Source organism: Chamaea fasciata, unplaced genomic scaffold (genome assembly GCF_029207755.1).
Source record: "Chamaea fasciata isolate MVZ Bird 193981 ecotype frontalis unplaced genomic scaffold, bChaFas1.0.hap1 SCAF_7, whole genome shotgun sequence".
Lineage (NCBI taxonomy): Eukaryota > Metazoa > Chordata > Aves > Passeriformes > Sylviidae > Chamaea > Chamaea fasciata.
The window spans coordinates 23,791,174-23,815,018 of NW_027094092.1; the positions used below are offsets into that span (position 1 = coordinate 23,791,174).

At 39.5% G+C, this 23,845-nt stretch overlaps 1 protein-coding gene across 2 annotated transcripts in view; it reads right to left on the reverse strand.

Annotated features, from left to right (window-relative positions):
* Positions 1-12,865, reverse strand: part of CSTPP1 (centriolar satellite-associated tubulin polyglutamylase complex regulator 1) — a 78,799-nt gene extending 65,934 nt beyond the window's left edge. For both annotated transcript variants that reach the window (XM_066187977.1, XM_066187975.1), the window contains exons 1-2: positions 12,787-12,865; positions 3,862-3,964 (exon numbers count right to left, since the gene is read on the reverse strand). In XM_066187977.1, coding sequence (XP_066044074.1) covers positions 3,862-3,964; positions 12,787-12,832 — 149 coding nt within the window. In that variant the 5' untranslated portion in view covers positions 12,833-12,865. The remainder of the gene's footprint in view (positions 1-3,861; positions 3,965-12,786) is intronic.
* Positions 12,866-23,845: the final 10,980 nt, after the last annotated feature.

A 23,845-nucleotide genomic window follows, 5' to 3' on the forward strand; every position in this document is an offset into this window, starting at 1 on the left:
AGATAATTCAGCTTATTTCCAGTTGCCAATTAAGGTTGCCTTCAGTGAGTGGCTTAGTTCTCATGGGCATCCCATCTGTCTTGTTCCTGGCCCTTCCCCCCTGCCCTCTTCCCCCAGGGGGATTGAGACTTTTTTAAAGAGGAGGACATTGTTTACTCTACAGATTTATTTCTGTAATGTTGTACAGCAATAAAGGACTGAACAAGCCAAAAGTTTGTCTGATACCAAAGCCTGTGTCTACTGCCAGAGAAAGCCAAGGGAGTGGTATCATATTTGTCCCTAAGGAAAGAGTTGAACAAATTGTTCCAGCCAACCCAGACAGCAAGAGAAAATGAGGTGCTTTCATTGCTAGAAGTTGATATGTCTCACCGTGATAACATCTTCCTTCCCAAGGATCCCAAACTATATAGCACTGGCAGTCTTGTTACTAAGAACAAAGCAAATGCTCCTTTCTGTAAAACAGGGCTCTACACAGTGCAGAGCTGGTATTTTGAATTGCCAGGCACACAACAGAGCTAAAAGCAGTATCTGACCCTCAACCCCACCACACACATCACAGATGCCTTCTCAGATAAATACTGTTAAACTGTCACACAAGATCCAGTAGGGGCGTTCAAGTTAGAGAGAGAGCAGAAACATCTTTTACAGAAAAAGGGGATCTCAGACAGTTTGCAGAGCCCAGTGGAAGCAGCTGAAAGCAAGATGTTTTTCTCAGCCATGCTGCAGTTGGCAGGTGGTTAGGAGACATTTCATCAGAAACAAAAGAAAAAAGTGCAACAAGAATACAGACTCAAAAAAAAAAAAAATCAAGCCCATTCCTGTGTCTCCAGTTTACTTGTGTTTGATTTATCAAACAATTAAAGTTACAGAAAAAACAGTTTTCTTACCAAAGGAAGTTACTGGTTATTATTTCTGAGCTTTCCAAAGAGTCTTGAACAGAGCAGCAACTACCTGCATGCTGCAAGAGAAAGTTTCAGGCAAAGGGCTAGCCTACAAGAAAAGTAAAACGTACTAGTAGGAAGTCTCTATATCCTTTTTTTTTTTTTTTTTTTGCTGGTTCTTTAAGCTGAAAGGAAAATAAAGACACACAGACTTCTTTTAAGAGCCCAGAAAATATAAAGTGGGATGCTATGCACATTCCCTCTGCGTGATCAAATGCATTAGCGTGGGGGCCCTGTTTTTCTTCAGTATAGGAAAGATCAAGAAAACAGGATGATAAATAATGCATAGGGGGAACATGTTCCTTTAAGATATGTTGGCACAGACATTAGGCTGGAAGAAGCAAAGCAGCATTAGTGTGTAATTACACAGAGGGTTTTCAAGAGTCTGCATTTCATGGAGATTCAAGAGCATTTCTCAGGCTTGTAATGAACAAACACCAGTAGCATTTCAGCATATCTACAAAATCAAGATTAGTCCTAAGACAGGCATAATTTTACTTGTTTAACTAAAAGATGTGGATTAATTGGCAGAGGGGTGATTGATCACTGTTCCTGTAAGGGTCAGGAGTGAGCCAGATGAGGGAAGCCTCAAGGTACTCCCAAGATTGAAAGCAGATGTCCACATGATTGGGACAAATGAACACTGGCATAAAGTGGGAGAAAAAACTATCCTTGAAGACTAAAACTATTCTGGAAGGAAAACTGTAGAGATTAAGGTCAGCCCCCTGCAATCAGCAATCACAGTGCTAGATGGTGGGTAGCAGTGAAACACATACCCAATTCCATTTCTTAGAGACAAATGGAAATACTCATTGCCAGCAAAACCCTTACTGTTTGATCCATACAGAGATAAATGAGCACATAATTTTCAATTCTGAAGTTTCACTTGGGTATGCTAAGTCCCAACAAAATTTTCTTAATTACAAAAAAAGTTCGAACTGGCTCAAAGACTTCAATTGACTTATGGTAAAGTGGGGCATTGCAATGCATGATGGAAACGCCATCAGGTTGCTCTTCAGCAGTGAATCCAGTGGACAGGTCCATGGAACACCACTGTATTGAAAAGTATCCCCTCTGAGAGGAGTTTGGAGAATATCCAACACCTGTTCTTGACAGACTAATTTCAATTTCTGAAAAGTTACAGAAGTTTGGTTTTTTTGCCCCATAAACACTTTTTTTAAAAGTTACTTGTTTGGGCCTGCCTGCTAGCTTTCTAAAACCCTGGGCCTGGTCTCTAATTTTATGTCAGCATAAGTAAGTAAAGGACAGTTTTAAAAACTGGATATCCTAATACCAAGTCCCTTCATCTCAAATCGCTGCAGCAAAACACGCACATTCCAATCATCTCCTTCAGAAACACGTGGATTAAGGAAACACACTGGGGGAGTGCCCACAAACCTAGAATCTCACAAGTTATCTTTGAGTTGGAAGATGCTGAGACTAAAGATCAAGTTTATTTGTTTGGGAGAGGAGTGTAGCCTTCAAAGCAAAGCTGGAACAAATGTTGATAGTTGAGTGGATGAACAGAAATCTTTTGGTCAGTGAGGGCTCACCACTAAGCCCTGGGAGCCAGAACATATGACATTTTCATAATATGAAACTTCGCATTCTACACCCATATTGGCTATCATTTATTCCCCACTTTAAATGAAGAATCCCACATTTCAAATCCTCACAGCTCTCAAAATTACTAAGCTCGTTTGTGCTTTGGTATGGGGACACAGTTTCATCTGCTAAACCCCAGATATTTTATAGAAGAAAAAAGAAAATAAGAGAACTACTAATTCTTTATTACAGAATGACTGAACATGCAGTCTTTCCTGTCTTTCATGAAATCAGAAACTCCACAAAACACACACTGTGAACAAAAAACCATTGTAAAAATCGTTTCTCTGAAAATAAATGGGAAAAACAAGATGTCCAGCAACTAAGTCAATCTGAGGGTTTTGCTCTTTGGGGACAGTTTTGTTTGTTATAATGGTCTTGAATCACTACTTATTCTTTTAAAGGTAGAAGAAGAACAGGAAGTGAAAAGAAAATAGTTATCATGTCAAGATGAAGAAATACTACAGAGAAGGATTTTGAACAGTTTCACTGCATGAACGAGCTCTTGTTCACCTTTTAAGTTTTGAAGTATATATGATCAGAAGTTTTGAAAAGGCACAGAAGTGTCAGTTTGAGATTAGATGCAAACTAAATCCAGTCTGCAGAGATGCCTGAATGACAATTTCAGCTGGGTATTTCAAAGCCACATTGCCTTCAACTCTGGTAAAGAAATCCTGTTGCTTGGTGGAGGTCATTGTAATCCTGCTCTTTAGCTTTCTTAAGATCTTGTTTACTGACTATTTGCTCAGTTGACTAATGTCAGTATTACTTTCTGTGAGCAGAAAGCACAGAGTTTTTCCCTCAAGATTTTTTTTTGTAAATTAGTAAGAAGAGGTAGTGCTCACATCCAGTATTTAAGGACTTATGCAGGTTTTGAGGGAAGAAGAGGCATCCTATTAAAGAATTCAACAGGAAAACAATCACACAAGGAGACAAACAGTTCAAATTCACACTCAGAAAAAGAATGAGTCCTGCTGAAACCAGAAGCAGTCTGTGAAACAGTTTGCTTCAGTATTTCTCAAGCAGTTTGATACTAACAGCCCTGACCAAGACAAGCACAATTTGGTTTTGCGTGTTTCTAAATTCATAGTTCCCCAGAGTGACTGCTTCACACGAATGTTTGTAATAGAAGAGGTACTGAACTATAAAAAATCCATGTACATTTCCAAAACACGCTCGGAGAACCCTTGGCTAACCCAGTAAAATCCAGCATTCACAACATAACCAGCATGTGTCCAGCTCCATTCTCCATGTACTCTGTTTCCAAAAGCCCCCCCTCAGGCTGGCCCTATTGGCAGCAGGCTAATGTACTTACTATTCAGTGAAGAACCTGGCAATGCCATACTGACTAATATCTTCTCTGTTCTCCAGCAGCTGGCTCACCGCATCCTCCATGTATGTGAGGACATGTCGCTGAGCTGCAAATAGAAGACAGTAAGAGACAGAAGTTAGAATGAAAGGGGCCTGCAAAGCCCAGAGCCAGAGAAGCCCAGCTGTGTGTGCCTTACACAAGACATCAAGCATTTGCTTCCTCAATTAGAGAGTAGTGGTTTCTTGCTCCCAGAAATGGATAGCAAAATTCATCACCTAAATCCTGCTTTCCTTCCTGGCTACACTGAGTTAGTCATTAACAGTGCTGACTTTTTTAGAATCCCCTGACATTTTGGTATTGAAGGAAGATAAGGAGTTGTGAGGCGATTTCACTGGAAAATTCTTACTCCAGAGGAGTTCCTGATCTCTGTTCTGAGCCATGTTTTCTACACAGATTGTCAATGCTGTTTCAGTGGGCCTGTTGCAGAGGTGCAAATAAAAGTACATCTGTTTCCAAACAAGCATCAGTGAATGTGGCAGGTGGGGAACAGGTCTGAATGCCAAAAGATTTATATTGCTCAACAGCTGGTCTCAAATATCTGCCTAGGCCAAACACGGGAGAATTTCAGAAAAGGCGGATCTGCCAATACCCCACCACAGAATGACACTCACATATAAGTGTAGAGACAGTTTGGTGCAACACGAAATGTTTTGCTGCTTCTACAGGGGCCAGACTGTACAAAACAAGCATTTGCCAGGGAGGAAGCAGCACAGATTTACCACTGAGCCCCTTTGATGTTTTTGGCTAGAAACCAAGCTGGAGCAACAAAGAGCCGAGTCTGAGGTGATGTGCCAGCTAGCAAGCAGTAGACTTTCCAAATCTACAAGTTCAACAATCAGAAGACAAGTTACAACGAACCCAGGAAAATCATTCCTAACCTGGAAAGCACACAAACCCTGTTCCCAAACCACACACCTCCATCCTAAACATGTATCCTACTGCACCTTTGCAAGTAGTGTCGTGTCCTAAAAGTGCAGGAGAAAACCCTTAGGGAATATAGGAAAGGCAAGGGCTGTTCTTGCTCCTCGCCAATCTGTTCCAGACTTGGCAGAATCACCCCCTCACCAGCAAGCGGCCAACCTCAGACCCACATCAATATTCTCCAAACCATTTTAATTTGTGTTTAATATCCTGGTAAGCATAAAGCCTGTGCCACTTGATACACAGCATGGAAGGCCCTTTCATCTTAGTGTGGGGCAGGTGGACTTCAGGAGAGGCCCGGAAATGATTATTCTCAGTGGATACAGTGATTAAAAGTTTGCATGAATATTGATTGCTATCAGGGGATTTCTCTGCCTAGAACACTTTTCAGGACAATGGTAAAATTGGTTAAGCACACCCTGGAAAATACCTTGCAGCTGATAGCAAAATGGTGAGCCAAAGGTTTAAAGATATTATCTGGCACTAAAAGATATAGGGCGTAGCTTTATTTAATTATTTTAATGCAAAGGAATAAATTTAATTTATGTGAGTGATTAAAGAAAAATAGCTCTGCGCACCTGTGTCCCCTGAGGGAAGGATGAGTCCGTGCAGCTCAGTCATAGGCTCAAGATAGCAACAACTGGGTAACTTTGCTTCAGCCCATCCTTCCTCCCTCCTCTTGAAGCAGTCCATCTCACACTCAGCAATCATCTCCCCAGGCCCCTCTTGAGGTGTCAGCAGCACCAGGCTATGCCAGGAAATGGTACTAGACAGACTTCCACTCATCTCAGCCTGCAATAAACTTCTGCTCAACTGCAAAACCATCCTCAACACTCTCTGGTGAAGTATACACTCCTTTCATAGAACAGTCCCTCTCAATGAACCATATTTCTGTTATTTTGCTTCTTTAGAGTCATAAACCTCCCCTAAAAGCCTTTGGGAATAGACAGGCATGGTCCCCACGGTGCCGCACAGCACAATGTGGCTGACCTCTATAATAAATACCTTTGAATTTGCTCCTGGAGAATAAATTAACTTTCAACATAGAATTTTAGACATTTCAAAATGTACACAAAAATATATAGGTCACTATTGAATACTTATAAATTGAATTGCTTGTAAAAGGGTATTTCTCTTAATCTTTCTGTTGCATAGCCTAAGGATCCTGGCAAAGAGCCTCTCTCCCTATTTCCCAGAAGAGTGGGTCGAGGTGTGGTGAAGGGAAGAAAACTGTGAGCAGAGAAATTAGAAGAAAATAGCACTTGAAATCTCCTTGAGAAGTCTCCCTCTTCTGTGGGAGAGCTGCTGTGCTCTTTTCCAGGTAGCACAGTTCACACTGCCAAACCAAATTCCAGCTCTGGCTTCCTGTTCACTGACTGCCCAGTTCCATGGAATGATGCAAGTAATATGTTTTATAACCCAACTAATGCTGCACTATACAGGAAAGTCATAGAACAAAATGTAATTTGCAGACAGGTTTTAGCAGGCCAGAGAGGCAAAATAAAGTACCACGAGTCTGGTTATAGCAAAAGAGTAGTTCCTTAATTTATACAAATGGTACTTTCCATAACAAACACTGGAACTACACTGGAACATTAACTGTTTATGCAAGCATAGTCAAAAATCTGTGGAGTTCTAGGCAAAATAAATGAGATGATTCATATATTTTAATTGTTTTTGAAAATTCAGGGATAATGATGTACTGGTTGCTCATATTTTCGAGGCCAACTTTGCAATAACAAAGCAGAAAGTCCAAACCAGAATGTAAAGCTCAAATACTAATGCCACTGTGCTATTACAGCTTTCTGTCTCTACTAATTTTCTTCCTGACAGAACTCCAGCATACTGCAGTTTCCTTACAGGAGCTGTTACATCAGGACATCATCCTTGGCATTTGTTTGTTTGGGGCTTATTGTAACAGAAGTTCCCTACTCATACAGAACTTTCCAATGCAATCCATATTCTGTAAATGTAACAAAAATTCTCAACTCTGCAATCCCAGGCAACTACCCCAAACAGGAAGCCAGCATGCCTGCCACACACATTTGGTAGGTGCCACACTCTTTGCTGTCAGATTTAAAAGCTAACAGTCAGCTTTCACAAAGGAATCTGACAGAGTAAGTTCACAGAGGATTTTTCAGGCAGCCCATAACCTGATGTTAAGTAAATACCTTTGCACAGAGTATCTTAATCCTTATCACCAAACCACCAGCAGTGATGTTACACTTGGAGCCTCAGTCCAGTCAGTAGCAGCATGTACAGCTCCTCCAAAGCTGCCTCCTGCAACACTGAAGAGAACAGCCTCTGATACTCACATGCTCACATCCCACAATCACTCACATGCCCAATGTTCCGAATGAATTTTGGAATGAATGCACTTTTGGCTCAGAACCAAATTCAGGGCTGAGCAGTGGCTGTTCAATGCAAACATGGCCAGACCAAGTCTCCAAAATCTTCAGCTTACAAGTACAAGGCATAATGAGGATTACACCCAGAGTCAAACCACAATCTCTATGGATTTCTCTACAACAGATTAGACAATCACAACTAATTCCATTTAGCTATAACCACACCAAATATTTTTGCATATGTATTTAACATAGTAAAAAGAGTCTTTTTATAAGCCACCAAGTTACTTGTTTCAATCTTCTAATGAGAACAAACAATCCACTACTTTGTAGGTTTGATTACAAATGTTGTAAGAACAAGCACTGATACCTGAAACGTCTTGAAGGAAAATTTAATGCAAATAATATCACTGCAGAAAACCAAATATATGCATTGAAATTCTCAGAGACCGAAATTCAGGAGGAAGGAAGGAAACAGATGTCACCTTTAAGTCATGATAACTATGTATGTGTAATGTTTGTATTATCCAAGTGGTTATATTATTGCTTAACTCTTCAGGAGACATGACTTCTTATGACTTCTTCTGAAACAAGAGCTGTCTATCAAAACAATTTGTTCTGTAAGCACACAAGAGAGGTGTTTGGATGTTTTTTAAGTTGAGGTCATTCCTGGCATAACAGAATATGTTGAAAAACCAGGGGTGGGAATTCCTGGAAAATAAGACCAGCTTTTCTTACTTATTTGCCTCCTCTTCAGCTGAAGTGCTGAAAATACACACTACTTGATGCAATTAACATTACGATTCATTTCAGTTATCAGAAGCTCAAGAGCACAACAAGCTTTAATGTATCTGGAGTATTTCTGGCATTTTTTTTTAATCTCTGAGAACACATCCTCTGAGAGCATAAGGTAATAGCTAAATAACCTTTCAGAATTTGTTCTAAACTGGAGCTTAACCAAGGACACCACCTTATTACACACATTGCAAATATACATCTACAGTAACATAAAACCAATTTCATGCAAACATTATCAAAACAATAATGATGCAAAAGAGAAATAATGAGAATATAAACTGCAACAACAAAATCATAAACTCTGGAAATTTTTCCAGCATTAATGGTTCTTTAGGATGCTCTTTATAATCTTTTCAGATATCATTAAAGACTTAATCTCTTCAGATGTTGCTAAGAAATGGCCTGGGAAAGAGAAGGAAGTGAACAAAACAATTAACCTGTTACATCTCTGTACTGTCATAGTTCCTTCCAGGTTTGCGTGGCTTCACAGTGTAATTTCCTACTAACCCTCAAAAGCAAAATGTTTTTTGAAGGACAGAACATATAAGTACAAGCAGACCTTGTCATACCAGAGGTATCACACAACATGAGATGTGCTGATACTCAGGAGCACGTGTCACACAGCACAATCATAGTGTATTTCATATGTTTGAAGTTTCAATACCATTCTCAACAAAAAATTTAAGTAACATTTCCATTTATAATTTTATCTTGACCACAGCTGAGAATTTGTTACAAACAATGAGCATAATACTGCACACAGATTGACTTAATTGTACAAGTCCTTCCAGCAGAGTCCTTCCTGCAAGGTGACACAGAACTGCTAGAAACCACCCCCTCACCAAAGAAAATCATAGAGCTGTCTTTTGGTTTTTTGTTTGGTTGGGGTTTTTGGAGGTTTTTGTTTAAATCTGAAATTATTAATCGTGGAAGAAATTGTCATTCCAGTTTGTAATGAGTCATTAAATAGTCTAATGATTTCCTACCTATTTATGCTCAGAGGGACATATCTCCAGTTCTGGAACTCTTCCTAATCCAGGATCAGATTTCACCCGTACCTTTCAAGTTAAGGTGGAAATCCTGTGATGCAACAGCAGAATGGTGGTGAAACCTCCATCTTTTGGACAATGTACTAGACTGAGTCTAAGAAAATTCAAATTTAACAAATATTTTGATAAGAAAACTCTTACATATTATATTCAACTTCTACATTACAGTTCTCCTATCTGTACAACAGAGCAAGAAATAAAATTTTTAAAAAGGCAGTCTCTTCTCTTTTTCTAGACCATGAGTTCTTTCAGCCACAGTGCTTCACAGAAGTTCACCAAATATCTATACTAAGAGGAGAATCAGTGTCAGCTGAGATGTCTGGATAACAAGGTAGCCTATGTGTTGACTATGCTGTTAAAGGAAATGATTGTACTTGCACTTTCCAGATCAGTATTTCTTAAGGCTGTTCAGAGGAAGAGTAAGCCTTAGGCTTCAGCAAAGTCTCTACACAACAGAAGTTCTCTGTTAGGAACTACACAGTTTTGTAAAAGAATGTACATTCTTTCTAATCATCAAACCCAAGACCTTTTATGAGGGAGATGAGGAAACACAACTGTGTTTCTGGCACTCGATAGGCCCATGCTTTACTGCTAAGGCACTTCCCTAGCAAAGTATTTGCTTTCTTACATGCCTTATATTGGCAAAGAAGGACAAGAAACAACATCCTGGAGCAGGGTAGTAGAAGGCAGGAGAATACATAGAAAATAGAAGTTTGGAAATTTGCAGTACTCCACTGCTTTTTCTCCCTAATTGGAAAGGGGAGCTGGGAAGTAATACAATATGAAGCTTCAGAGACAGCTGCATGAGCAGAACAATTCACTAAGTGCTCCACTGCCTGCTATAAATAACTGAGCAATCACCAGTTATTAAAACATAATGAGGAAGGCATGAAAAAGTGTCTCAAAGATGCCTCATTTTGCCTACTGTAGTTCCAGTCTCATCCATCAAATGAGAAACACATTATCATCACCAGACCCAAACAATAAATGTTGTTTATTCAGTGAAAATACTGTTTATAATGTCCTGCTTGTAACAACATCATCTTCACTGTAGCCTTTCTGCCAATTCTGCAGACCTCATGGCCCTTCCTATTCTCTAAGTAACGGTCATCTCTTTTCTTCTACTTACTGTCTCATTGTGGCATGAGACATGTTGCCCTGGTTTTTATATTCCAGGAACTATGGCATAACAAAGCTTTGCAATTATTTTTCATTCTGAGTGACTACAGAATTCTCTCCTTGTTCATTTCTATTTTAACTCACAACTGTTTCTATTTCCCTCTTAGTATTCTAAATGATTGTAGAAGAATTATCTCAAATAGAGGAAGAGGGGGTGTGGAATAACACAGCAAGTAGCACATCATATTATTCTGGCTGCTCAATTGATGTGTTGGCCTGGTTTTGCTAATGAGAAAGAGAAGAGGGGAAGAGGTGAGTTATCCATTCTGGCTCAGAAATGGCAGGGACGTCTGCTCTGTGGGAGTCAGAGAACACCTCAAGTGGCAAGCTAGAGCAACACACCTTCAGAATGACATTACACAAAGTGAAATTGATCACAGTTCCTTACAACCCCGCTTCAGATAACTGTATTAACAAGACTTTGAGGTGCACAATAGAACAATCCAAATAATGGTGATTTCAGAATGCCACAGAAATGTATAAAACGGAAAAGCAACTTAGAAAAACATGTGGGGAGGTGTGGTTATTTGGGGTGGGAGGAAGGGGGAGTTGGGGGTTGTTTTGGTTTGGTTTTTAACCATTTTCCTACAGCTAATACACACTAAATTCCTTAGGATCTGTGAGCAGTTTAGCAAGTTACAAAGTCTCACAAAGTCAGAAACACTGGTTTTGGTAACATTTATAGCCAATAAGAATATGCTTCCCCCCTCTAACAGACAACAGAAACTGCAATCTAAACCCAAGGTATACTAAGTAATGAACAGAACAGACTCTTATACACATTATTCCTCAACCTAACATGGTCACACGTGTCTTTTTCTGACTCCAATGTCAGAATAATTCAGAAAGTTGTACAAAATGCAAAGGGAATTCCAAATCAGCACGTGGAACAGAGATAAAAGGAGACTCACTTAAGTGGCTAGTAAAGCTGCTTGCACCTAGCAATCTTGTACATCTAAGAAATCTCATGTTTTACCTTCAGATATGCAACAGAGAACTGGTTTATGTTCACACTCTAAGTATTTTTAGCCTGCTCCTAGATTGTTTTGAGTGATTCAATCCTTACTGACAAGTTTCACACAATTAAAAGTGCCTATTTCATTAAAAACAATTACAAAAACCTAAAAATGAAGTTGTCTCATTAAAAAAAATGAAATTTTGCAGATTTCAACCTAGAGGTATTCTGGAAAAGTTATGAACTTCTCTATAAGCATGTAGGTTGAAAATGCTGAGGTAATGTGATAGAAGAGCACAAACCCAGAGGGTGTGTCCAATGTGTCTACGTGGCACTGTGATGCTGTTCTCAAACATCCAAAGCTCCACAAGTGAAATCAGCAATAAGAGCTTCAGCAAGGTGAGTCCCAGGAGAGCCACCCTGGCTGAATACAGAAGTACACAAACCTATTTCTGCCTTGAGTTTCCTTGACGCAGAACAGCATTGCAGTTATGCAGGTATGCACAAAGCGCCCTAACAGCAGCCTAACAGCAACAGCACAATGGGATTCTACTCTAAGACGACTTAGATCACTCCTTTGCTTAAATGGTTAAACAAAACTCTTTTAGTCTAGTGCCCCCTGCAAGGCAGGTTTTCCATTTACAGCAGTGTTGCTATACTCTTGTTCCATTTTGACTTACAGAAATGGTAAAATCATGATGGAACAAGTAGCACAAAACAATCCGTTCCAATTCTGACCTTCCCTTGTACAAGAAAACCATAGAAAATTGTTTATAAGAGTTATTACCAGTCTCTTGGGCCTAGGAAGTAATGGCTGAAGAGTTTCACTTCACAAACACTCTCTTGAACACAATCCAAATGCTTACTACTCGTAATTCATCTCCTCTTCAGCAATTAAATGAAGTCATATTGACTTTATTCCATCCTAATTACTTTTATTTGACACATTAACATCATTTTGCTTCTTAGTTTCCTGGAACATCAAGCCATTACAGCCAGCTTAAAAAGGATGTAGTCTTCAAAGGGGTAACTGCTTCACAGGTTAAAAGATTTCCATTTATACAGGAAACGTTACGATACTACCTAATTTCGGAACAAAAGCTAACATTGGAACCATCTCGCAAACATAAGAGCAGCACTCCTTCCTATTGTTGGGAAACGAGCATAAAACGAGGATGCTCGCATAGATCTGTGAGGAAAACAAGTTGGTAACGGGTGAAGGCTATCAGAGAGAGGCTGGACGCCGCTCGCTACTACTCCCATGGCCAAAGCGGGCACTGGAGGAGAGGGCAGCTGCGCTCCCGCCGGCTGCTGCCGGGGCCCGCACCTCTGGGCACCGGAGGGATGTTCCCTGTGCCCGAGAGGGCTCCGCAGCCCTCCCACCTCAGCGTCCCACAGCCCCGGTGAGTTACGGCCCGGTGCTGCCCGCTCCCCAGCCAAGGCGGACACGGAGCCCCTGCGAGCCCCCCTCAGCCCGGCCGGGCCTGGGGCCGCCCGCCGCAGTCCCCGGGAAGGACGGGCCGGGCCGCGGCCGCCGCTGCCCCGCCGTGCCCTCCCCACACCGGGCCGGGGAGAGAGACCCCAGGAAGCCTCCCCGCCCCGCCGCGCCGCTCCTCACCCAGGTACTCGGGCCCGGGCAGCGAGAGCCGCTCGGGGCTCAGCATCCTCCTCCTGCCGCTCCTTCCCGGCTTCCGCCCGTTTCCAAGGCGCCCGACGCTCCCGGCGCTGCTCGGCCGCTCGCCCCGGCTGGGAACACGCCCCTCGCCGCCACAGTTCCGCGCCCACAGCCGGCCCCGCCGCCCGGGCCCTCCGGGGTGGGGGAGAGCCCGGCGGAAGGGACGGCGCCGTGAGGAGAGGACTGCGCGCTGGGCGATGCCCTGGGCAGCTGCTCCAGGGCCGGGGGACACCTCGGAGAGGGGAGAGCGAATCTGGCTATTCGGGCTCTCCTGAAGAGCCGCAGTAGCAGGAGGAGAGGCACGTGTAAGGTCGCTCTTATTAGATTCAAGTTGTCTAATTTAAGGTGTCTACTGCTAGGGGTTATTTAGCACTGCAGCTGTGGAGGAAAGACCTTGATCTGAAGGTGAATTATAATGAGTTAAAATCTTAGAATATGCTGAGTTGGAAGGGACCCATCAGAATCATCGAGTCCAGCTCCTGGCCCTACACAGGACACCCCAAAAATCACACCATGAGCCTGAAAGCATTGTTCAGATGCGTCTTGAACTCAGCCGGGCTTGGTGCTCTGACCACTTCCCTGGCTTAATGAAGCTTATGTGTAGCAGCTTTGTCCTAGAGAACAAGGACTGAAAGTGTGGCCAAGGAGATCCTTCAGAGTTGAGTCCTTCTGTCCATGCTATCCCAGAGCTGGAATTTTTGCATCTCTTGTGCTCAGGTAAAGTAGGAATGGGGAGCCTCAGGAATTGTCCCTTCTGTAGATTCAAGTAGAAACGAGCAGAAAAGTCCTGAGTCACAGGGCTCTCTCTGTTCTTGGCTGGCAACTTGTCTGGGAATGGCCATTGTACCAGGGATGTAGGAGAGGCAGAGCCCTTCATGTGGCTGGAAGCAAGCCGGCTGCGCTCCTCTTTTCCAGAAGCTGATGTGGCTAAAAGTCCCAAATTACTTTGCAGTTTCTTTCATCACCATTAGAAAAAATATCAGCCCAGGATGTAATCCTGCGAGTAAAAAAAAAAGAAATAATAATTTTTAAAAAATTAAGAAAAAAAAAAGGGGGGGGGACTGGACTGCAGGCGTTGTCTATGTTTTTAATGACAAATGCAGAACAGAAATTAAATAGACCATTTGTACATGCATGCCTTTATTCCACTAGAGGAAGATGCTGAGGCACTGGCCACTCAACTTTAATCTATATTTAAAGGAAAGCTACATTTAAAAAGGGCAAACGATGATATAACTTAACTGTTAATATCCCACATAAGATTGCCCGGACTACTCCTCTGTCTTTTGTTCTGTCTTTAAAAGCATATGGCTTAAATATAAATATTTCAAAGATGAGCAGGGAGAATATTTGAGGGAGCAGACAATGAGACACTCCAGCGTGAAGAATGATTGAAAAAATGTAAGATTGCCTTAAAGAGGATAAGCATAACATATGAAATGATGTTATCTAAAATCATTTGTGCTACAATGAAACTCATTCAAAACTCCACTTTGTTCAGTTTTGCACTTTGTGCATTTTGTTATAGGCTATAAATTTAAATGTGGGATATTTTAAAGTAATAGATACAATTAGACCACAGAATACATTGATACAAGATATTTTTAACCCCAGAAATTCAGCAGAATTTAGAAAGGAAGTGGATTCAAGCAGAATGAGAAAACACAGGATTATGTTGTTACACACATAAGCAGTGTCACTGGTGTTTAAAAACTTCTTCTGTAATGCTGGTCAGCTGAGCTGGTAGAAGCCTTCCACAGGCTGTGCACTGTTTCCTTTTTGTTGTTTAAACCATTTCTGTAAACCGGAGTTTAGCCTTGATCAGTATCTGGAGCACTGATTTACAAGAGGCCTTTCAAGTCCAATTTTGAATACTACATATTCTGACATCTCTCTGTTTTTTTCCTTTGGGGCTGTTGGTTGTGGGGGTTTTTTGGTTGCTTGGTTGTTCAGGGTTTTTTTTTCTCCTTTTTTCACTTGATACTCTTTGGTCTCTATGGGTTAGACTTTGTTATTTCCTTCAGACCAGCTAAAGGGAAACCTTTTGGACACTGGTCCCATTTGGGGTTTTAATAACAGTGAGTTTCAGTAGTAATGGTGCCTGACTGTTAACAACTTAAAGAAAATTATATGAAAAAAAAAGATGTCATTTCTGGAGCCATTTATAGGCTTCCCTGTTTACTATTATTTCTCCCTTGGCTTGCCAGAGCCCGGATTAGGTGATATAACAGATAAGCAGCACTCACCTGTTCCCTCACTCTCATGACCTGAAAAGGGAGAAATGCTGCCAGCCTGGCCATAGGTGTTAAGTTTGTTTTACCAGCTTGATTTTAGAGCCCTGGACTAGTGCATTTTATTGAATTGAGAAGGCTTTTCTGGGCCACTGGAAACCATCTGGAGGTTTAATAGTTGCCCCCAGAGGGGTACATCTAACAAGGGCTTAATGTTCTTTTGGAAGAATGATGGTGAAAAAAAATTATTTTTCCCTGTCACAGCCCCTTGGTAGATTATCAGAGGTACAGATCTCACTTCAGGCCAAGCCTATGGAGTCCACTTTCACCATCTACCCTGGGAATCATGATGGTGCTTACATCTCTAAACTAAAATTGCTGCATTTTTTTTTACCAGGGACATTTGGGTATCCAAATCAGTCTTTCAAGGAGGACCAGTTGGATTACATTGGTACATTTTGTGCGCACCTTCTTTCTGAGTTACTGTGATCTTGATTTGATTTAGCTTCATTTACTTTGAATTGTGGTTTAAGTAGAATTTCAGAAATCTTATGTTTAGTAAACTGGGCTAACTTAGTTATATAAGTGTCCATGTGACCACAAGTTTGAAAATAGTTAGTGATGTAATTTAAATTATGTCATGTAATAAAATGCCTTTTTTATTTTAAGATGCATGGACTGAAAACCTCTTTCCTGTGTAAGTTTTGTAAGTGTTTCTCAGAAACTTAGTTAAAATCAGATTCCTGTTTTTCTCCAGAAGCACATACTTTGCCCCCACTATATTAATTGCTTAGCTTACTCTCTGCTGATTTTATGTTCATCTTCCTGAATTATACTATTAATGTTGAACTGAAATATTTTCCTTTTATTAGACAAAGTTCTTCTGAGAAACAGCTCCTCTTTCAGAAAGAGTATTATATAGAATAATAAACAGGACTAGATATCAAGAAAAAAATTCCAAAGGAAATGCCTTGTTTTAAACAGACTGAGTCACTTTGCCTGGCTTCTCTTGCTTTTCTTGGAATGAAATGTTTCATTTGCTTAGAATTTTAACAATTATTACTCAGGTAGTTACAATACAGCCTGTTAGGTGTATTAGAGGAAACAAATAATTTTTTTCTTCAAGTGGCTGATGGAAATGCTGTTGCTACAATGTACAAAGAACTAAGCAGTGGGCAGTCTTCAGTACTGTTTCATGTGACTGTGAAATCAGTGTAAGACAGTTTCACAGAAACACGAAGAAAATGTCTCTAGCCTTTCTTGTTTATCTTTTGAGCAGCCAAAGCTAAGAGCCTGTCTTGTGCAAAACTCAGCTTTTTTGACTTTGATAGTGCTTTGTGTTCTTCCAGGCTTCCCACATATATTCCAGATGAGCTTTTCCTTGTACATAGTAATTAATAAAATTGCAGGTGTGATAACCAAAAGACACATGAAAACCAGCTTATACTGTGAGGAGAAAAACATTGACTTAAATAACTGTCAATCTTTATTGATAATCTATCATTTTGGGCACAGTAGCAGTGAGAAGTTTTGAGGAGAGATTTGAAGAAATGGAGAATAAGAGTTTCACATGCTATTATTTATGTAAATTATTAGAAATCTCATAAGTGAAATTAGAATTCTATTTTGTAAGTCATTTTAAAAATCAATGGCACTGAAGCTGGATGATTCATTTATGAGTCAGTTGCAAACCCATAAAAACCTCTCATTACATTTTTTATTTAATAATTATTTATATGAATTATGACCAAACTGTCTAAACACATGCACTAAAAATAAGATTATCTTAAATAAAACGGTTAGCCAAAACCACAATGAAATTATGTGATGAAATCCATATTTTTAATATTGTTGGTTCCTCAGGAGTCATAGCCAAAAAAAGATCCAGTACTTCTAGTGCTTCTCCTAATCTGAGCCTTCTCAAACTGAATGAACTGTTTATCTGGTTCACCTATAGCACAGTGGTTTTGCACAAGTAAATGAATTATTTTTCCCAAATAATGCAGTATTAATACTGGTTTCCTCTTCAGGTAAGACCTAGACAAGCATAGAGGTCTTACACTGTTCTTTAAGATCTTAAAGTTCTTATTTCTTAGATTCACTTGGTGAATCTAAGAAATAGGATTCACCAAGTTTCTCTCTCCTAACATCTGCCACAAGATGAGTTCTGGAAACAACTGTGTGTTTTCCAGTTAGTGATAGATAACATGCTAAGAGCAGCAGCTCTCTTAAGTAGCCAGCATTACAGAGCTTAACCAGTAATTGCACCTGGAAGTCAGGTATCAGGAATATACTTAACTAGTAAGATGTCGTAAGCATACAGGAAACTGTGCTGTGAACGATGCCATCGTAATTTCTATTTTATTTATTTTCTATTCTGTTTATTTATTTCTATTATTTTTGGATTGCTAAGATTTTATTTTCCCTCTTGAACTGGTGGACAGAAAGAAAGTAATGAGAGATCTGATCTGATTTTGAGATCTGTCTGTATTGTTGATGATTTAGGTCTAAACAAGCTCCAAGATCCTTGTATTTTAAATACAATTTGGTGGGGAAAAAATTCCTTGAAATATTCTTCTACTCCTCAGCCATAGGAGTACTTTTGAACTCTGCATGAAGTGCTTATGAGAAAAGGGAATAGTACTATGACAGATTCTCTGGTTCATGGAGACCACATGTTCATTTTCAAATCAATGGTAGCTGTAAGTTATAGAATAGATTCCTGGCATATATTAAATGCACTGTTGAAATTCCGATTTTGAGTTTAGTGTTTAGTAAGCAAAGTTGGCTTTTTTTTTTGCAAGAGCAAACTGTTGAAAGACTCTCCTCCAGTTTTTTATTCCCATTATCTCATCAGGAAGGAAAGGACATCTTTAAAAGTACTTAAGTACCAAATGAGTGACCCTTCTCTGTTGGAATGCCGCCCCACTAATGATGCAGAGAAGAAAAACAGCCATTTCTGGCAGAGTTTGCAGGATCTCTCATGCCAAACAACAACAAAAAAGTTTAAAATGCCTGGTAAAAATAAATATCACTATGAAATTCTGGCATGGGAAGCATTTCTGACAGCCAAGGCTTAGCTCATCCTGGGGGGTAACCCAAAAAGGCCAGCAATTTTCATTTTTTGTTTCTACTTATCAAATATTCCTTGGAAACCTAAGCTGCCAGACTCTGTTATCCATCAGACAAGGAGTCCGTGTGAGAAAATTATAAGAAGTAAATGGCTCTGTGTGTGTGTGTGTGTGCAAGAGAGCAGGCAGATCGAAGTGGGAGTGGGCTGTTGTGTCTGGAGATGAAGTGAAGCCCTAACTCTGATGGCTGCAGTGGCCAGCTCTGATGGAAAAGGTGCATAACTTTTTGTGTGCAGAACAGACATTAATCACCTGCAGAGTACTCTGAAAATATTTTGTCTTATAACTTCTGCATGGAAAAGCAAATGATGGACTCAAGGAATAAAACCAACAAAATGAAAGAAAGAGGAGATCATAGGTTCATTAAAATTGTGGAATTCTTGCAAAACAGTTCTTAATTCTGTCTGTTAGCTACACAAAAAGGCATTTGGAAGACAGCACTAGAGAACCCTACCACTGTACAGGAGCTGCAGTCAAAATATTTTTCCAGCATAACCACACATCCGTAGCCTGGTGATGCACTCCATAATATAAGAGGCCACAGTGATGAATGTTTTTTCCTTTTTGCCACATGCACAAGGTGTTTTCAAGAGTAACACCTTTATGTAGTCACTAGAGGAGAAGATAGAGATCGGAAGATGATATTGTGGTTGGAGTACTTAGGAAGAGAAGCAAATCTGAGACAGAATATAAACCAACTGAGACTGAAACAGTAAATGAAGATTATGACAATTAATTCTAAACAGACTAGAGGAAGCATGGAACATTTTTCAGAATATAGTAGAAAATTAAGACCTGAGGAAGTTTTATCTGTGGAATGTTTCTAAATTTTTCTTCTGATTTGTTAACTTTATCATTCTAATTTCAATACCACAGCAAAATAGATTGACCATTCTGCATTTCAATCTGATAAAAATATTAGATATTAAGAAAATATCCTTAAGATTCTAACTCTAAGTGTTAAATTTTATACCGTGTTAGTGAAGGAAGATGTGTTCCTTGAATATGTGAAGTTTAGATGTGGATCAGAGTTTCTCTCAAATTCTGTGGCTAGAATCCATTTCTGATACTTACTAAACATACTTGGTGTGCTCTAAGTTATGTGAAACATAAGCAAGAGTAACCCGTAATCTCTGTGACACAGTCTTCCCTGTGCATTAAAAGTGCTGGGTTTTGCTCACTCAAGTCTCTGATAGAGTTTCCAGCAACTCTGCTGACCTAGAATGAAGCACGAATGGAAATGCAGTACGCAAACCCAGACTACCTTAAACTCTTAGAATGCTAATATCATGCTAATGTGTTAAGTTTCTAAGATCCTAAACTTGCAATGATATGGACACAAGTATATGTGACTGGGAGGTCGGTCAGATGTGTGTGCATTTGTGTGGGTGAGTCATGTGAAGGGGGTGTGCAAGTCTGGATCTTGCTCCCACCTGTGCCTTCATTCAGGTCTCACCCAGTGAGGAGCAATTAATTTGTTCCCTCACTCACATTTATCAAGAGCTAGTATGACAGAGGGAGAGGTGTTCAGAGGTATCTCTGATTCAGCCACCTGATAGGAAAGCAGATGGCTGTCATCTTATCAGAAACACTCAAGGGTTATATCTTGTTTGTGTTGGCAGTACTTGCCAGACCCATCATGCCAATAAAGTATTAGAAGTGAATCATCTACAAAAAATAAAACTCTTTATTGTTCTGTCTACATTTTTACATCTCCATAGTGGCTTCCGTGAGCAAGAAAGGTGTGTGAGCTGAGAGAGAGATGTTTATGTCTTTTACATCTATTCCCACGACTACTTGTTTCTTTACAGGACCAATTCATGTATTCTAGGTTTTTTAAGAAAGGAAAAGTCAGCCCATTGAAGATATTCCGCATACTGAGATATAAGGTCACCTTTCTTTCTGATTGTGTGATTGATTTTTACCACAAACTTCTTATCTGAGTACAGAGACTATTGATGGCAAACTGCATTAATAGCTGGAAGTCAAAGAAAGACACAGGTCTTCAGTTCTTTAGAAAATGCTTCTTTGTGGAGTCAAAAAATTAATTTAGGAGACACAACTTGGTACTTATCCATTTGAATGTGTTTGGGGAATAAAGGTTGCTAGGCTTCTGTCTTCAAACTGAATTCTTCTTTTGCTGGCTTTCAAGAGAACATTTCGCTTTTAACCTCTTCCTCTTTTCCTCTTTTTCTGTGCCAGAGTCAAGGTATTAAGCTGTGCAGTTCCTAAGGGTAGGCTATAGGCTACCTTTGCAATGCAGACATTGTGCAAGGCCTGGATAATTGCCATTTCAATGCAGGTAGGAGTCTCATCACGAATAGAAGAGGGTGTTTATTTGCATTATTTTTACATAGAGTATATTAGGGAACCAGCAAAAGAAGGAGCAGAACCAGCTTTCAAAAACACAGGAAGAGCTACCATCTCAAAGAAAACATCTCAAAAGGTTTGATTTGATTTGGTCTGTTGTTTGGTTTTGGGTGTTTTTTTTTTTCCTGTTTTGAGAATCAATTTACTTATGGTTTTGTCTCCTTTGCTTTTTTAATTTTTTTTCCTAGAGTGGAAGATTCAAGGGCCTTGGAGGTTGATTTCTGTCCCCCCTTCTAGACACATACATGAAAAGCGGTGGGGTTAGATGAATCTGTACTTTGGACATTACATTACAAAGGACCTTTTGCAAGATTCTTTATATCTCAGCTTTAGAATGTAGCCATTTAATGTAATCTTTAGTTTTGCTGGTCTGCGCTGCAAAGTAGAATTAATGATGGGATGATCATAAAGTTTCCCAAAACAAACGTGCAGTTGGAATGCTTAGAAAGCAGCAGTTAAACGAAAGGTGAAGGAAATTAAGTAACACATAAACTCTGACCTGCTAACCTGAATTTTATATTTTTGTAAATGAAAACAATTGTGGTAACACTGCAGAAGATGGCATATGGTTTTATTAAGAATAAGTGAGCAGTAACTTGAGAAACACTGTAGGGGCCAATGGTGACAGTATGTGAATGTTTATGACACCTACGAGCGTCTCTGGGTACTTAGTAGTAGTGCCAGTATTTAGAAAACTTAAGGGAAGGCAACAAAGGAAAACGTGATAACATCAAATATAAATCAATGTTAAAATTTCACTTAATGTATTTAACAGAGAGACCATAATTTACAAACTAGGTAACCAGATGCAAAAGCTGTCAATCCCTCAGCTCTTTGGAAAATTAAACTATTTCTTTACATCAGTGAAGTTGGACACCCAGCAGTCCTATGCATGGGTAGAATCTGACTTTTAATTTACCTGGTAATCCAAGCTACCACCTCTTTAGTTCACTGGTGGTATGGAAGAGGAAACTGATGTGGGTAATGTACCAGTGAAATAACTAATGAAATTAAAAGGCCACTGGAAAATCTCATGGTCTAATACCTATGATTTTATCTTGAACTTAGAGCCCTGTTGGGAATATTTTGGTGTTTTCCTGGATTTTCTGTGTATTTAGTGGAGCTCACTAGTAAAACAGAATTTGATCAATCAGACTGCAGAATTTGTAATTATCTTTCCAGTTAGAATTTCCTGAACTATATCCATTGTAGAACCTAAATTTGGTAGGGGTTCCAAAAGATCACCTAATCCAGTCTGTACTGCATCAAGACTAAACATATCAAGGCTAGTACCAGCATGCTTATCAAACTGTGTTTTTATAAAACTCCAGTGGAAGAGACTCTACAGTCCCCTTAGACAGTCTGCTCCATTGTTGAAAAATCCTCAGTTGGAATGCTGGTCAGAAAAATCTTTTAAGCATTTCTTGTTGCAAATGAAGTTGACTCTTTCATGTCTTTCTACTGGAGCCATAGAGAATGGCTGATCAACATCTCTGTAATTAACTCTTATAAATATCAGAAAGCTGCATCTGGCTTGAAGCTTTTATTTCTTGACTAGGCATACCTAATTCTTTCAGCTTTGTCTCAAAGGGTTTGATTTATACATTTCTTGTACTTATTATTTTCTTGTTTCTCTTCAGATGTTTTTACATTTCTATGTTGCTCAGGCAGGACCCTATACAGTATCCAACTGTGGATTCAGTATTATGTGAATTTAAGAAATCAAATGGTCTCATATATGACGCACCTGTTAAAGTGTTCCAGAATTCAACACATTCCTGGCAGTGCTGCTGCACTGTTTGTTTATATTTGTTATCCTAAGATGCTGTATTTCTGTCTAGTCCAAAATTCAGTGCAGTTTAATAATTTTTCATTCTGTTTCCCAAGAATAATGTTTCACACTACTGTACTTTTCCTTGTTGGTTTTTGGACAACCTGACTGATTTGTCAGTAGGATTTGGGGTGTCTGATCTCATCCTTCCTAGTGTTTTCAGCCCTTTGCCTCGGTTTTGAGGTTATCAGTTGTTGTAGCACAGATTTTACAAGCATAAATATTGCATCGTTTAAGTTGTCAGTGAACATAGCAGACAAAACAGAACTCAGGACATATCTTGAAACAGATCTGAAGTGCCTTTGCCTTTTGATGAATAATGACTCATGGCCACTGTGGTTTCCTTCTATCAGATGCTTGCACACCTTCCCCTGTCTGTATTTAAAATGTCATTCTATGAAAGTTTCTTGTGAGATGATGCCAAAAGCTATACAAGGTGTATTGTGTCTGCTGCCTTCTGTTCACACAGTGAGCTTTACATTACTTCAAAAAGGGAACTTGGTTTAGCACAAATGCATTTTGCCCATTTTCCACATGTTTTTCATTCTAGTAAATTAATTTGCTCTATCTCAAGTATTTAAAACCTGATTGCTCCACACCTTTCTGAACACAATTAAGCTAGCCAATGTGTCATTCTTTTCTAGGAAACTTGAGGTGTGGAAAAGCATCTTTGCAAGGAAAAGCTATTTGAATCGTTTAAAATACTGTGATAGGTAAAACTTTTTGTATTTTCCCCCTTTCTTTCTTTAAATTTCTTATTAAGATCTTTGCAGTTTCAAAATAGATAAAGTATTTCCCCTAATGATCCTAGCTTGTTCTGCTACCTTTCTTTCTTCTTTTTCCAATGACATCATGTTCATGGTTGTCTTTTTCCTGACACTTTTTCCTGACATAGGATTGTTATTTAAAATCATGCTGAAAATGATGCAAACTAATAGTATTATTTCATAGCACTTATTTTCCATCACTGGATTGGTTCATTGCTCTAATGTTTCTTTTTGGAGGGGGGTGTATCTGAATTATGTCCCCAAATGGTTATTAGGATAATAATCTTCTTCCTGTTCCATTTATAATGACTGGTGGAGGTTTTTTTGCTCGGGCATGTTGTCATATAAATTAATTGTTAATGATATTTTAATTACTTCTTTCTCATCTGTCTCACAATACTTAAATTATATATCACTTATCAGTGATCTATAAATTATTGCAGATTACTTCATGATGCTCCTCCCTCGCAGGTGTGGGCAGAAGCAAGTACCTACATTGTGCAGGGGTTGAAGTGTATTCTGATATTTACATAATCTTAAAGTTACTTGGTCTGAAAAAGGCAAGACCAAAGCATATGGTTAAATTTTACCAACATTATTTAGCAACTCTTCTGCTTTTACCATAAATATCCATTTTACACTGCATAAATCTACTTTACAATTATTCCTCAA